This window comes from Tursiops truncatus, chromosome 8 (assembly GCF_011762595.2).
Source record: "Tursiops truncatus isolate mTurTru1 chromosome 8, mTurTru1.mat.Y, whole genome shotgun sequence".
Taxonomy (NCBI): Eukaryota; Metazoa; Chordata; class Mammalia; order Artiodactyla; family Delphinidae; genus Tursiops; species Tursiops truncatus.
Window position 1 is genome coordinate 97,493,911 of NC_047041.1, and position 16,834 is coordinate 97,510,744.

The 16,834-nt window shown below is 46.0% G+C and overlaps 1 protein-coding gene and 1 non-coding gene across 2 annotated transcripts in view; both read right to left on the reverse strand.

Moving 5' to 3' along the window:
• The window catches only part of OSBP (oxysterol binding protein), a 33,960-nt gene extending 17,458 nt beyond the window's left edge, over positions 1 to 16,502 (reverse strand). Inside the window, exons 1-7 of the mRNA XM_019948300.3 lie at positions 15,884 to 16,502; positions 9,413 to 9,621; positions 6,575 to 6,825; positions 1,958 to 2,156; positions 1,601 to 1,703; positions 1,222 to 1,276; positions 899 to 1,030 (exon numbers count right to left, since the gene is read on the reverse strand). Of these exons, the coding sequence (XP_019803859.1) occupies positions 899 to 1,030; positions 1,222 to 1,276; positions 1,601 to 1,703; positions 1,958 to 2,156; positions 6,575 to 6,825; positions 9,413 to 9,621; positions 15,884 to 16,248 (1,314 nt within the window). The 5' untranslated portion in view covers positions 16,249 to 16,502. The remainder of the gene's footprint in view (positions 1 to 898; positions 1,031 to 1,221; positions 1,277 to 1,600; positions 1,704 to 1,957; positions 2,157 to 6,574; positions 6,826 to 9,412; positions 9,622 to 15,883) is intronic.
• Positions 8,707 to 8,848, reverse strand: LOC117313454 (small nucleolar RNA SNORA48). The gene has a single exon (XR_004527962.1). It is a non-coding gene; the product is annotated as a small nucleolar RNA SNORA48 (small nucleolar RNA).
• Positions 16,503 to 16,834: the final 332 nt, after the last annotated feature.

Consider the following 16,834-nt stretch of genomic DNA (forward strand, 5'->3'; position numbering starts at 1 on the left):
CCACAGTCGAATCCTGAAAAAAAGGGTATCAGCCAGGACAAAAGAAAAGTGGCATAGGTGGGTGGGAAGCTGATGAAAGTTTGGGCAGAAAGAGCAGTGTGTGCAAATGCCCTGAGGGGAAAAGAAAAAAGATGCCGGTGAGTCCCTGAAGGTAACTCCCAAAGACCAGAACACTGGGCACGTGTATGGGCGGAGCCTTGTCCTTGGGGAGGAAGTATCAAGCCCACTAAGGGACCGGGACTACTCTCAAAGCAGTAGGAGCTAGTAAAGGACTTTAAGCTAAGGAATGACATGACTACATTTGCAATATTGAAAAGATCCCTTTTGAAAACAGTGTGGACAGATTGGAGGAGGGCATGACAGGAGGCAGGGAGGTCAGTCCAAACACCTCCTTCACCAGGGAGATGGTCCACAGCTTCCTGGTTGGAATGAATTGGTTTTGCTTTGGTCTCCCCAAACCTTTGTATGCACAGTACTTCCCATCATAGAAATGAATGTTTTCTACATGTTTTCATGTCTGTCTCTCGAAATACATGCTTCTTGAAAACAGAAACGATGCTGAATTTTATCTTTGCAGGTCCTCAGCACATCTGGCATAGGAATTTGCTCATAAATAACTGTTACTGAACAAATGCATCTGACTCTAGGTGATCTGGAAACATACCAGATCCCTAGCGAAAATTAAAGCAGCTAGTTTTAAGGGATCGTTTATGACTGTAAGGGTAACAAGGACCGTGCCACAAACTGCCACAGGAGTGGGTGGAGGCTGTCCCGGCCGCACTCCTCTGTCCGGGGCTGAAAACTGCCACAGGAGTGGGTGGAGGCTGTCCCGGCCGCACTCCTCTGGCCGGGGCCTGAGAGGCCTTCCGGGCAGAGCCTGGTTGTGCGAGACCCTCACCGGCATGGGGATCTTGGAGAGTTCTTTTCCGATGCAGTTCTTCATGATGCTCCACAAATTGAGGCTATAGTTTGGCTTGTATGGTATCCTCGTTCTCTTTTCCTTCTTGGTCTCTTCCAGCTGATGCTTGTACTAAGCGCAAAAACAAAGCCATTCAATCACTCACAAAGAACAGAAAACCCACTATTTATAAGCTTCCCTTCCCCCATGCTAAAAAAAAAAAAAAAAACCAGTACTTTCTGTTTCTCTTAGTACTTTATAAGCAAATCCTTGGGAATGACACCTAAGTCCCCCAGTCTTGGTAATTCCCAAATAGGAGTTACCTGTTCATCAAGGCTGATGTCACTGCTGGCTCCACTGATGTTGCTGCCAGTACGTCTACACAGATGGGAAGCGTATGAGAATTAGCATAAAGATCAGAACTAGAGTTTGGTCCTCACCATGTCTTTACAAAGCAGAATGCTAAGGACACGGCACAAACTTATTGATGAGTGATCAAACGACGACACTTAGAAAGCAGTACGTATGAATAGACATCTCTGGAGAACTTGTTCATGTAAAAAAGCTGACAGTCTTCCACTTACGTAAGGAAAAGAGTCCATATCTTAGTAAACAACTATGACACTTCCACTGAAACATTTCTAACCTTTCCATGGCCAGATATGCTCATTTTGCGGGGGGTGGGAATCAAGAATGACTTACTTGTGGCCCAAATTTTCAGGCATGGTGATGATCTCAGGAGCATCAAAGAACTCATTCTCGTCATCCTCATCACTCACGTCTCCTTTGCCGGAGCAGCACTGACCTGCAGGGAGGAAGCCGCATTTGTTTCCTTGGGCTGCATTTATCAAAACCTGGCACAGCTGGAGCTTTCAAATATTAACCACAAACCTAGTAACAAATGGTAGAAAGCAATGGGGAAGTCAGAAGAATAAAGGGCTCGAATTCCATCTCACATGAGTCGCTGATTCTGGAGAATCTGCAGCTCTCTCTATCAGCTGCAGAAAAGCATGTGGCTGGGATCAGACAGGCCGTCCAAGAGCCAAGCCAGCAGCTCACCTTTGCCAGAAGCAGCGCCGCCAGGAGCGTTTGCCGGCAGCACCGTGGCTCCTCGGAAGGCTCTCTCCAGGTGATTGTGCTGCTTCGCCAGCTGCTCCAGGGTCTCTTCCAGGCGGATACGCTGGTCCCTTTCGTACTGCAGCGACTTCTGCCACTTTTTACTGTGGGTCTGGGCTAACACAAGGAAATCTCTGCAGGCCTGTATGGAGAAAGAGTCGATATAGGTCACCTCAGCTCAGCTAGTCAGAGATTCCCCTCAGGCCTCTGTAAGCCCAGTAAGTAACCTTATTCTGGGAACCTGAACTAGCAAATTAAAATGAAAGGCCTTCCCCGTTATTCCACAGTATCAGGGACAGCCAGCTCCATGACACAATCAAGGTCAACTCCAGAAAAAAATATTGAATGTGGTTGTCATAGTTCTTTCATATTTTCCTGGTCATGAGGACCAAACAACAAATACCAAGTGAGCAACAAACCTAGACAAAGTATTTGTGCAACATCACAAAGGGCAGCTATGTGAACTGCTCCAAAGAAGAAACCTATGGACTAAAAGGTGAGGAAAAGCATGGGATAAGCATGTATTGCTTTCAATACATTCTCAACTAAACTCAAGTCACCTAAAACTGAGGAATTCAGACACTGAGAACAGAGAGTCTGCAGTGAATTAAACCAAATATGGGGAAATTTAATTGGTTTTTATTTTGGTCACTAAGATAACAACTGATCTTAAAAATTAGAAGCCTACCTGATGAAGCGAAGAAGAGATCTAGAGACAAAACACAAATCTGACCATATTAGTCCCTTCACTGGCTCCCCATCGACATTAGGACCAAATCCTAACTACTGGTCATGGACATAAATGGCCCTTGTGTCCTCCTGTCCAGGCAGCTGGGCCCACCCCTGCACCCTGCCATGGAGGCACCCTGAACTGCTCACCCTTTCTCAGACATGCAGATTTCTTTCAGGCCTGCCCATCGGAGCACGTGCTATTTGCTTGGCCTAGAATGCCTTCCTATCCCCTTTCTCTGCTTGGCCAAGTCCTCTCCATTCTTTAAGATCTATGGCAAATGTTACCTCTTCTGTGACCCCCCCCCCCAAGCCCATCTCTCCTCTACTTTCCACAGCACTTTGCACATATTTCTATTTCACACCATCCACAGCAGGATCGTGACTCTCTCTCCAGATGGACTGTGAGCCACCTGAAGACACCGTTTACAGCTTATTCACATACTTATCTCCAGCTCCTAACTGAGCTGCTCTGTACATAGTGGGAGCCTGATACAGTTTGCTTAATAAATAAAGGAAGGGAGCAATGTAAGCTTAAAAGTCTATACCCTGTTAAAGAGAAACTAATAGGTAAATAGAACATCTACTCCCATGGTTTCAACCTTTGCCTATGGGCTGATGCCTACTAAATCAGTAATTCCAGCTCTGCGCTCAGGGAGCTGCAGACCAGACTATCCAATTGCCTACTCAATGGCTCAGAGTAATCTCAGAATCAGTGGGTCCCATATGAACTCACCATGTTCCCTTTCTGACTCTGCATCTCCATCCCAAGAACAGTTCCAGGGCCCTTCCACCTGCCCAAGCCAGAAAACTAAGAGGGATCCTTGATTCTTAGTTTTCTTCCCTCCCCACATCCAATGATCAAATCCTACTGATTTTTCTTCAATATTTCTGGACTCTGTACATTTCTTTTGTTCCTCCACACTCAGAAGCAGTATAGAGGACATACTCTGGAATCGTCACAGCTCCATTCTACTATCTAACTACGGAATTTTTAGCAAGTTACTCATCTTCCTCATCTGTAAACAAAGAATGACAACAGTAGCTATCTCAAAAGTTGTTGCTTAACATGTAAGCACTTAGACCAGGCTCACAGTAATCATTCAATAAGGTGTTATCTATTAAGAGTTAAGCCTGCATCAAAATCGGTCTTATCCTCTTCTAATCCACTACTACCAAGCCCATTAGTAGGATCTGCACACAGCCCCCCCCCCCCCATACTTAGCTCCTCTTCAGCCTTATCTCTAGCTACTTCCTTGCTTGGGTAACAGTCAACGGCAAGTGGTTCCTAGACTTTGGGAGAGAGGGAGGGATCCACACACACCACACCTGGATCAACTCTCTTCCCTCACTTCCTTTGAAGAACAGGGGTCACAATTCAAAGTTAGCGAGAGAAGATTATATGCCAGGCACTTTACTGAACACTCGACAGCCACTATCTAATAAAAGCCGCTCCACACCCTGAGAGCAGCTACCAGGATCATCACCATTTACAGAAAAGGAACTGGGGCCACCGAGGGACTAGGGTGCCCCAGGTCACAGAGAGGGGAACTGGGGCAGTTAGACTTCAGGACCCCAAACTCTTTGTTGCCTTTTTTTCATAAGAAGACTCTCTCGGGTCTTTCAGAATTTATCTGGGGGGCTACCTTCTCAGGTGCTCCTGGTCTGAGCTAGACAATCCCACGGTGCTACAGCACAGCAGCCTGTGCTCACATGTCTCCTGGCATGCAGCACACTCCATAATGATCTGTTCACTTCTCTGGCCCCTCACTGGACAGTCATCTCCCTGAGGGCAGGGACCACAGCCACATTAGTTTTATATCCCCAGCACAGTGCCTAGAACACAGAAGGTGCTCAATAGGTGTTCACTGCATTAGCAAATGCATACGCTAACAGTGTCAAATGCGCTCCCCTGCTTAGCCTCACTCTGATAATAAGAAAAGCTATATCCTAAGCAAGCAAGCAACTGCGTGAAATGAGTGCATTCTTCCTTTGCTATAACACTGCCTGTTTAGAGATGTGATGTGCTAGCGTGTCAGTTTTAAGGCCTTGCCATCATCCCCTAAAAGGTACAAAGGAAATAACGCAGGGCTAAAAAATGCATTTCCTGCAGTAACTGGCTATAAAAGGGGCAGAGACAGTGCACCCAGGGAGAACAGAATGAGAACTGACACAAACTCTGGATACCTAGAACTCAGGGAAAAAGAACTGTCGCCAGGAACGAAGATAAGCATATTTTCAAGAGAAAAGTCCAAAATAAAGTTCTAGTTTTATGAGACATTTTTAAATCAAGAGGTGTTTTATTTAGCAAATTTTTCCTATCAGAGTAGGAAAAAAATTGTCATGGAGGAGGGTGTTCACCTGACACGGATAAAAGGTTAACAGATGGTTGTGTCCTGAGCTGTTCTATTTCAAAAGTATATTTATTTACTACTGATTAAATGACCTGTATGATTTATGAGGTTTTCCTGATCACAGGAGGACCAGAAAAACAGGCACACAGGCACCAAGAAGTACGAGAGTTTGGAAAGAGAGCACACGACCCAACATCAGAAACACAAGCGCCAGTGCTGGTCTGCAGAATGGTGCTGGGAGACACTGATCTGCCTGCAGTCCTTAAGGGGACAAAATAATTTCTCTCCTCTACTTCGTGGGAGTCAGAGCACTGAAGAGAGTGCTCAACGCTTCAGAAAATGACACGAAAGTAAAAGTTACTACAACTTTCTATTAAGAAACAAAGGGGTTTTAAATGCAAAAAAACAAATTTTCCCTTGGTCATAGGAAAAGACCTTCGATCTCTAAGAGCCACGTGAACACAACTAATTCTAAGCAGATGCCTTATTATCACTCCTCAAACAAGGAAAAATCTGACCCTAGTGAAGTAAGTTCATCCCATTTAATTAGATAGGAAAACAACAAAAACAAAACCACCACCTGCACAAGCCCCTTCTCAAAGAGCAGTGTTCTCACGTGCCGTATGAAGCATCCTCTCGTGTTCCTATGCGGAAGCTGACGAACCTGCCGGGTGAGGATCAGTCGCCAGCAGAGGAAAAAGGGCGCTGTTTAAACTGTGCACTCATTCCATACCTATCACCCAGTATCGGACACACGTCACCAACGTCAGTGGCACGTTGGGTTTACCTGGAGCCCTGCACCCAAGCAGCCCAAGTATTCCCTAAAGCAACGACAGCACCCGAGCTAGTCATAAGGAGGCAGAAGCACTGGCCCCTTCTTTTGAAAAGAAAAGTACCCAACGTTGAATATTTTGTCTTATCACCCAGAATTACCCCTCAAATCCAAGACTCAAGATGGGACTAACCAGGATTACAGGTTCTCACTTAATCCAGCCCCCGGGGACTTACCACACTGTAGGCCAGGGTGCGTTAGCAAAGTAGGGGTCAGACTCCAACCAAAATCTCAAAGAACATGGAAGTGGAAAGGGCCCATGAAGACCTTTTAGTTCCAATAGATAAAGTTAGAGAAAAATAGATAGATAGATAGATAGATAGGTAGATAGATAGATAGATAGATAGAACCACAACCCAGAGAGGTGAAGGGCCTCAACTAACATCACCATCAGATGCCCTGCTGGGGGCAGACGCAGGGCTGGAGCAGTGTCCTCCTGACCATTCAAGCAGAGCGGGAATGTCATTCCATCTGTGCACCCTGTTCCATTTCATGCAACAAAAAAAATGTAACTCAAATCCCTTGAACGATTAAGCAGGACCTAACGTCCTATGCTTTACCAACTACAATTTTCCAGCATTTGGGAAGAATTACATTTCAAAGAGGGAAAGAAGCAAAAAGCAAGGCAGACATGTGCGCGCTTACGTTGATCATGGCGTTGGACGTTATCCTGAAGAGCGTGGCCCGCTCGTTGACCTGTTTGATCTTCTCGTTGCTCTCGGCCGGCAGCCGCAGGGACTCCAGCTCGCTGAGCGAGCGCTGCAGTGCCGTGCCGTGCTTGGCGATCAGGTCGTTGCATGTGCTCAGGTCCTCCACTTTGCTGGACAGGGTCCGCAGGGTGTTCTGCAGCTCGGTCTTGTCGGTTTGTGAGACGGACTCTTCATCTCCTGACTCATCTGTACGGGCGGAAAGGTGAGTGATAGGACTCCGCGCCCAGGGCTGAGAGTCGGAACCCTACCCACTCTGCCCACAACCAAACTGACACTCCTCAGGCTGTGCGTTCTGACCGACTGAGAGCTCACCATTGCCAGACGATTTGCCTACAGGTGGTCCACAGCCCACCTGTGTCACAAACAGCTGGGGTACTACTACTTTTTTTTTCCTGGGACAGACAACAATAAGCAATTTTTCTGCTCACACTTTTTTTCCTTCTAGTTTTATTGACATGTAATTGACATATAGCACTGCTACAAGTTTAAGGTGTACAGCATATACACCTTACATATATTGTGAAATGGTTAAAATAAGTTAACCTCCATCATCTCATATAGATACAAAAAGGTTTTTTTCCCCTTGTGATGAGACTTTTAGGATCTACTCTCTTAACAACTTTCAAATACACCGAACGGCAGTGTTAACTACAGTCGTCATGTTGTATTTTCATCCCCAGGACTTATTTATCTTATAACTGGAAGCTTGTACCTTTCTTTTTTAATCTGTTTTTTTTAATGTTTTTTTTTTTTTTGGTGGTGTTGGGTCTTCGTTGCTGTGAGTGAGCTTTCTCTAGTTGCAGCGAGCGGGGGCTACTCTTCGTTGCGGTGCGTGGGCTTCTCGTTGCGGTGGCTTCCCTTGTTGCAGAGCACAGGCTCTAGGCGCACAGGCTTCAGTAGTTGCAGCACGTGGGCTCGGTAGTCGTGGAGTACAGGCTTAGTTGCTCCGCAGCACGTGGGATCTTCCCGGAACAGGGATTGAACCCGTGTCCCCTTCATTGGCAGGCGGATTCTTAACCACTGCGCCACCAGAGAAGTCCCTGGAAGCCTGTACTTTTTGACCACCCTCCTCCATCCCCTCATGTCCCAACCCTGGGGTTCTTCTTACAGGTGCAGTCTCTGGCCCCACCCCCAGAAAAACCTTGATTTGGCTGGTGTGAGGCAAGGTCCAGAAATCTGTATTTCGAATAAGCTGTCCGGGTAACTCTGATGCACACTGAGGTTTGCGAACCAGTGACCCAGAGGACAGGATGGAGAAGCTATATGGCTCTTGGGGCTGGGAATGAATTATTGAGCCTTTTAACCCTAGCTTGAGGGTCCCAATCCAGTCACACTGATTATTAGTGCAAATCCACTATCATCTGTTGGGTGATCAGTGGGCCTGTATGACATGGGTTGAGAACTGCAGTCTAGATGCTCTCTGTAAACCATGTCCACATCATCAAAAGGCTCATTAACGTATCTTTTCTAAAGGAGAACTCAGGAACTTCAGGATGAGCTCATCTGACACTAAAGCCACCCCTGCACTGAAAGCTGTGCAAGGTCTTCTGTTAAATGACTTTCAAATAATAAGTCAAGCAGAGAGCTGTGTTGTGCCTCTTGCTATCAGTTTTGTCCTTAACACTTTGTAACTGCAAAGTTCTTTTCCAGCAATGTCACTTCCTTTGGGGGAGCTAAAATCAGCACTAAAATCAAAACAAAAGAAACAAGGAAGGACCTGCCCTATCTGTTAGGCAAACAGGCAGGGCCAGAGTCAAAATATAACCTGTTACCCGGAAATTTACAAAGCAGCAAACTTTCCTTTCATTGCTTAAGAGATATTAAACACAGCATGGGAAAGAACAAGGGATAAGAAACACAAGAGATGAACAGAAGTTAGCAGGTGAGCAACTTGGTCAGCTCTAAGTGAACAAGCTCAGAATGACTAAACTATCAACATCTGCAGGGAAATCCTACCATTTTCCTTTAAGAAAAATCAAAACATAATTAGATTGTTCTTTTTAGTGAGACTATGGTAGCAAAATAAAGATTTTTCACAGAAAATATCACATATAATTATTATTTTTTTAATGCGCCTCAAGCATGAAACAGCTCTGGCCACCAGCCCAGGCACCAAGCTGGGTTGAACAAAGGGCTGGGCACTCCTCTGCCCAGACTGATATAAGAGCAGCACCACCCATCAGGTGTCTCTTTGCCCACTGCCAGGGGGTTTCACGTACAATGTTTCTGGCCATCTACGAAGACTGCTGGTTTCAACTCAACCAGAAAAGAGTTAAGTAAGAAGATGTCAGGAGAAAAGAAAAAAGTAAGGACAGATCCGAAGTGTGAGTTGTAATAATCCTGACTGATCTATCAATAAAATAATTATTTCTCAAAATTTAAGGTAGTCAGTTGGCATTAAGAGCCAAAAGGATAACATATGCTCCTAAGACAGCTTCCCAATCTGAACAACTCTGACATTTTGGGCCAGCTACCTCTGCTGTGGGGCTGCCCTGTGCATCGGCAGGAGGTTCAGCAGCACCTCTGGCCTCTACTCCCTAGAGGCCATTAGCACCACCAATGCTCAGCCTTCGCCAAATGTCCCCTTTGGGGCAGAATTGCCCCCAGCTGAAAACCAGCACTCCAGGAGAAATTCTGCCTGGTGAGCAGAAGCCTGAGATGTCCAGGAGATAGCTGCTAATTAAATGACAATGACAATGAGGGACAAAATAAGATTCGTGCATAAGAGGGGCAAACAGAGTGTTCCCCAGACACAATATTCTTTGCTCCCCACCTGATTCTGCCAGCATCTTCACAGCCTTGGCCTTGGCCAGTTCTAGGGCGGTGACCCAGCGCTGCCGCTCTACTTCTGAGCTCGCCTTCAGATGGTAGGTCTGAGCACCCCCATTGGAAATGATGAAGTTGCAGGAGTCCTCCACTGTGATGTTGGCTGTGGCGAGGTTGATGGTACCACGGCAGGTATGTCTCATTTCTGCCTTTGACCTGCAATAACGAGCCAAAGACAAGCTAAGTAGAAAGTTGATGCGTGGTTTATCCTCCATCACATTCCATTTCATAACTCTAAGCCTTTCGAAAATACAGCAGTCTTAGGAACTAGCAAGTTCCAATATTTCCCTCAAATGGCTCCCTAAAATTCAAAAAACAATCAGTAGGGATTTCCTTTCAGAGCCTATAAGATTTTATTGCTCTGCTGTCCCTCTCACCCTTAGCTTTTAAAGAACAGGCTTCACTGACGGATAACTACATACGGTATTAACCCAACGATTTTAAGAGAACAATTTAGTGAGTTTTGACAAATATATACAATTGTGCTACCACCTCCACAATCAAGATGTAGAACATTTCCATCACCCCAGAAAGTTCCCTCATGCCCTTTTGCAGTCAGGAATTACCTTTTACTTAGCAAGATATAATTATGAAATAGTGCTTTATAAACTCATGCAACAAAATTCTGTAAAATAATCTTATTCTCTAAGAGAAAGAATAGCTCCATTTTACATGTATTGAACAACCCATTCCCCCAACTATAACTCAGCCCAAATGAAATTCTCATACTACTCTTAACAACTATCTTGCAGAAGTGTAAGGCACCCTTAGACGTTTAGAGTATTAAATACTGACTACAGCTCAAATGATATGAAATAGGAATAACTAGCTTTCTGTGGGAGTAAAGAAAGAATAATCATTAAAGAATCACCAGGTGGTATAATCTTTCTGGAATATATTCTTTCCTAAGGTCCACTGACCTCTATTGGTGGGAACTCCTAAGCCATCCTATTAATAGCTAGGAGAGATTCAGCAAATCTGTTCTCAGAGGACTGGGTATAAAAATTTTCCCCATTTCTACTGACTGACAGTTCTATTAATAGACTAACTTTTGAACTTTACAGCACTGGTTGGTGACAACAAGCTACAAGAGACCCGGCATAAAAGATCAAGCTGCTAGCACAACTGAGAGTACAGGGCAAACTGTGCTCATTTCCCCCACCCGCTGATTATGCCCAGGGACCTGCATGTTGAGACTGCAGTTTTTCCCTGACCAACTTGGAACATAAAGAGGTCAAAGTCCTTTGCCAACTGCCACAGTGCAAAGCAGAGCCGTTTCTCTTTCACGAGTGCCAAGCGGCCAAACATACCTGGCACGTCCAGAATTCCTGCATGCCAGAGACGACACACACTCCATCTCTGGAAACTAAGATTTGGTGGCTTTGAGAAAGTCTGTGTGCTGTGTTTAGGAAGACAGATTTGCTATCGTTCGGTTTGTCCCATGAAACTGGTTTTTCTTCCTCAGATGCACAAATGAGCAGTATGGGATGGCCGGGGCGGGGGGAGGGGGGTACGGGTCCTCAATAAACCAGGCCATCTTCCATCGCGCCCGCACCTGCCACACTGTAACGTGAATCCCTGGTTTTTCTATTCTTACCTCCCCTCCCCTGCCCCCAAGCTTCAGTTACATTATGAATAATGCAGGCTGAATTACAGACCCGCAGCTGACAGGCCAGCTCACCCTTGCTTTCTACTCCAAAGGTGTTGCTTGGACCGTCTACCACACTCCTCACAACGTGTTGGTATATTCCACAAGCCACTTCCTAGGAATCTCTTCTGCTTGGGTCATCTTCATGAACTAAAGAAGTTTCTCAAATCACATAATGTCTGTAGCAGTTTTTAAAATACCAAAGAACTCTGGAAGTAGGGCGGGCTTAACTTCGGAGCCCTTGGGTTCAAGCAGGTACACCTATGCTTATAAATGGTGAGTGCAGAGGCGAGAAAGACATGCTTTTCAGAGTGCAAGATAAGTTCTTTAGGCACCTCAGTATTAGGTGGTATTTTCTGGTTAGTAAGGTCTTCCCTGAAAAGGCCAGCCGAAATAGTAACTCAGTCTCTAGAGGCTAGCCAGGAAAACTAATACTATGAGCTTGTCATGATGTGTCTAGGAGAGCTGGGGTTCTACATATGGTTTTAAGTAACCGGAGATCTGTGTAACTTTGTGAGGAAGAACGGGATAGGTAAAAAGAAGGCTTGCCAAAGCCTATTAGGACAGTTCATCAGAGCATGGGTCTAGGAAGTACTCAGCTAAAAAGAAAACAGTATTTTGTAAAAGGCATATACAAGATACGATTGGTTTTGGAGGCAAGAAAAGCAGGAGGAAAGACGAGTTGGCTAAATACAGAGATGGGGACCCAAAGAACATGTTCGAAAGAATAAACTACCAATTCGTTGATAGGAAGTACTTCAATGTGATTCTGAGGGTAGTGCGTAGATTTGATAACTTTGGATCCTGTTGCTTGGTTGGTGTGTGGGTGGAACCATCTTAGCTGGCAAGGACAGGCCCGTGGTATATTTCCCAATATGTGGTTTGATATGTTTTGCAAGTAGTTTTAGCTGTAGTCAGACAGGTACCACTAGCTACTGTAAGAGAGAAGTGAAAAGGGGTTACAAGTACTTAAAAGATAGCAACATATAGGTTATTACTGTCCAACCAAGATCAATACTGATCAAGACTGGTACTGATCAAAGACTCAACTGGGCTAGAAAGCAGATTTGATTAGGAACTTGGATGAGGAAAGATGACCACACATTAAGGCCCTCAGCTGATACACAACTTTTGAAAATGGGGAATCAGTGTTAACAGTGACTTACAAGCCAAGTTAGGACATGAATCAAGTGAACATTAGAATGATGGCCAGTGTAACAGGAAAACATGAACCTGAGTAGGGGAAAAACTCTGGAGCAGACTAAAATTTTAGATTTGTGATTTAACCTTAAACTGATAGTCCTGGATCAGTAATTAGAAAGGGTTAAAATGAAAATCAACTCTGAATATAATAATGCAAATGATATACATAAGCCAAAGCAATCCTGAGAAAGAAAAACAGAGCTGGAGGAATCAGGCACCCTGACTTCAGACTATACTATGGAGCTACAGTGATAAAGACAGTATGGTACTGGCACAAAAACAGAAATACAGATCAATGGAACAGCATAGAAAGCCCAGAGGTAAATCCACACACATATGGTCACCTTATCTTTGATAAAGGAGGCAAGAATATACAATGGAGAAAGGACAGCCTCTTCAATAAGTGGTGCTGGGAAAACTGGACAGCTACATGTAAAAGAATGAAATTAGAACACTCCCTAACACCATACACAAAAATAAACTCAAAATGGATTAAAGACCTAAATGTAAGGCCAGACACTATAAAACTCTCACAGGAAAACATTGGCAGAACACTGTAGGACATACATCACAACAAGATCCTTTTTGACCCACCTCCTAGAGAAATGGAAATAAAAACAAAAATAAACAAATGGGACCTAATGCAACTTAAAAGCTTTTGCACAGCAAAGGAAACCATAAACAAGGCGAAAAAACAACCCTCAGAATGGGAGAAAATATTTGCAAACGAAGCAACTGACAAAGGATTAATCTCCAAAATACACAAGCAGCTCATGTAGCTCAATATCAAAAAAACAAACAATGCAATCCAAAAATGGGCGGAAGACCTAAACAGACATTTCTCCAAAGAAGACATACAGATGGCCAACAAACACATGAAAGGATGCTCAACATCACTAATCATTAGAGAAATGCATATCAAAACCACAATGAGGGGGCTTCCCTGGTGGTGCAGTGGTTGAGAGTCCGCCTGCCGATGCAGGGGACATGGGTTCGTGCCCTGTTCCAGGAAGATCCCACACGCCGCGGAGCGGCTGGGCCCGTGAGCCATGGCCGCTGAGCCTGCGCGTCCAGAGCCTGTGCTCCGCAACAGGAGAGGCCACAACAGTGAGAAGCCCGCATACCGCAAAAACAAAAACAAAAACAAAAAAACCACAATGAGGTATCACCTCAGAGCAGTCAGAATGACCATCGTCAAAAAATCTACAAACAATAAATGCTGGAGAGGGTGTGGAGAAAAGGGAACCCTCTTGCACTGTTGGGGGGAATGTAAATTGATATAGCCACCATGGAGAACAGTATGGTGGTTCCTTAAAAAACTAAAAATAGAACTACCATACGACCCAGCAATCCCACTACTGGGCATATACCCTGAGAAAACCATAACTCAAAAAGAGTCATGTACCACAATGTTCACTGCAGCACTATTTACAACAGCCAGGACGTGGAAGCAACCTAAGTGTCCATTGACAGATAAATGGATAAAGAAGATGTGGCACATATATACAATGGAATCATTAGCTATAAAAATAAATGAAATTGAGTTATTTGTAGTGAGATGGATGGACCTAGAGACTGTCATACAGAGTGAAGTAAGAAAGAGAAAAACAAATACCCTGTGCCAACACATATACATGGAATCTAAAAAAAAATTGTTCTGATGAACTTAGGGGGAGGACAGGAATAAAGACGCAGACATAGAGAATGGACTTGACACAGGGAGGGGGAAGGGTAAGCTGGGACGAAGTGAGAAAGTAGCACTGACATATATAGACCACCAAATGTAAAACAGATAGCTAGTGGGAAGCAGCTGCACAGCACAGGGAGATCAGCTCGGTGCTTTGTGACCACCTAGAGGGGTGGGAGGGAGATGCAAGAGGGAGGGGATATGGGGATATATGTATACGTATAGCTGATTCACTTTGTTATACAGCAGAAACTAACACAACATTGTAAAGCAATTATACTCCAATAAAGATGGTAAAAAAAAAAAAAGAAATGTAATACACAAGTGTTCACAATTAATGTGGCTTAAGCAGTGAGGATGTGCTAAGGTATTTTCCACTGTTAGAGACCAGATAAGCCTGTGTTCCTACTTCAACAACCTCCAACCCCCATCATTTTTTTTTTTTTTTTTAGAAACTGTTCATTCTCCATCAATCCAACTCCCATCTTCAATTTCCTCTCAAAATTCTTTAAGAGCCAATACAATGGAGTTGGTGGAAAAGAGATTCGTTCACCCAAACCCTCCTGGTGGCAAAGTGACTACTGGCAGAGGAAAAGAAATATAGAGTGAGCCGTTCTTAACAACACTGTTTTGGGGCCCAAATAGAATGGTCTTTATAAAAAGATTTCACTTAGAAATGCCATTATATTAAGCAAAATCTCCCTTACAGGGAACTTCTATACATTTTGTATAAAATATACATAGTATCATGATCTATAAATGTACTAGCTATGGATAAGTAGTTATCTCTATATCTGACTGATCCATGTAACACTAACCTGGGTTTTAGGTTGTGTTGGTGTGAAAAGAATTAGTTTCAAATCCTGACTCAAGACCTTGGGAAAGTTGCCCAAGCTAAGTCTCCGTTTCCTCATTGGAAAGATGGGAATATCTCCTAACTTCCAGATTGTTTTGGGGAGTCAAAGAATACCGTATGTTAAACACCCATCCAAACTGTCCAGCACTCAGGAAATGTTTATGTCCTGTCTCCAAATCCAGTGTCCTAACCTCTCTATCTATAGTAACATGAGTAGCCAAAAGCATGTTATGTTGTGAGAAGATTGTGGGTCACCGTAAAAATATACTGAACATCCCAAAACAAGCATTTTTGAACAGAAGTAGTCATACAAAAGACACGGACTCTTCTCTTAATGAAACTTAAACCTCACTGACCAGAGAGATCCCAGAAATACTGGATAGAACACTTAATGATTCCCACAGGAGGACGTGGGGCAGGCAGAAAGAAACACTGGAGTGCCCTTCTCCATTCTGGTCTGTCCAGAAGGCGAAAGCCTAGGCAAATCTTGGAGAGATAAAGAGAGGGGACAGATACCGAGGCCACCCTACGCGTGGTGTCCTTGTGCTTGAATGTGGAGAGAGCAAAGGCGGGTACATCAAGGGCTGCTAATAACCTTTAATTCTGGAGACTAGGCACAGAGAGCTAAGCCTTGGGACTTTTTACAGTAAGTTCCTTGCGAGCGGTGCCTGGACTTTGCCCTCCCATACGTGTCCCTTAAACACCTACAACAGCGCCTTCCTTGCAGAATTAATCACTGCACCGATGCGCTGTTGGAAACACAATGGAAGAGTAGATGCTCTCCGAACAAATGGAAGGGCCAGGGACCGAGGGGAAGGTATGGCACTAAGGGTGGATCACCCAGGTGGAGCGGTAAGTCCTGGGGCGTTCACTTTCGTGATGGTGGACTCGTGTCGCGGGCTGTCAAAGAGCGCAAGTGAGGAAAAGGGGCTTGGGGCGACCTTGGCTGCTGCGCGGGCTGGAGAGGGTAACTGGCACAGGGACTGTGGGCTGCAGTGGGGGACGGCGCCCCGGAAGCAGTTACCTGTAGTAGCTCAGGAGCCCGTTGCTCAGCACGAACCACCGCCGCTGGTAGCCTTTGATATAATTGGTCCATTTGAAGAGCCAGCCCTCGCGAGCCGAGCCCGAACCCCCAGCGCCCGAGCCCCCCGCCGGCGGCGCAGGAGCCGAGCCCGCCGCCGCCACTCCCCCGGCCCCGGGGCCCGGGCCGCCCGCAGCCACCGCGGCCACCGTGCCCGGGGCGATCCCAGAGCTCGGCCCCGAGTCTCCGCGGCCACCGGCGCCGCCTCCTCCCACCATGGGGGGACCGGCGCCGCCGCCGCCGCCGCCCGGGGCCGCAATGGCTGCCGGGCCCGGGCCCACTACTCCTCTCAGCTCCGTCGCCGCCATGAGCCGCCGCCGCCCGGAGATACAGGACCGGAACCGCCTACGAGAGCCGCCGTCGCCGCCCGGAGGGCCCCACTCGGCTAGCGCATCAGCCGCCGCCGCGCAGCGTCCCCGCCCAGCCAGGCCGGCCGCGGGGAGGAGGGCTCTGCCGCCGGGAAGGAGGAAGTCGATTGGTGACGCTGAGTGTCACTTGCGGAAGACCCCTCGGACATTGGCATTTCTCTTGGGCCTGTCATTCCACCAGCGCCCAGTGAGAGCCCGTGGTGGGACGCTTCCGCCAGGCACGCCGTTGATTGGTGCAGGTGAAGGCCAATCAGACTCATGAAAAGCTCATTGGTGCTTTCCCGAAGTCTCCAGCGCTCAGGGAGGACTCGAGAATGCAGTCTACCCAGCCAGTGTGACTGTCGATTGGCTAGTATTTCTGCCACTCATTTTAGTTTATGCCTCCGTCACCGCCACGTCACCCCCTCCCATCACTTTTCTCCTCGCCCCTCTTCCGCCCTTACGGATTGGTGGTTCGTATCAGCTGCTCAACCTTTTCTACCATTTGCAGAAAGAGTTGAGGAGAAAGGGGAGGAGTGTAGGCTCC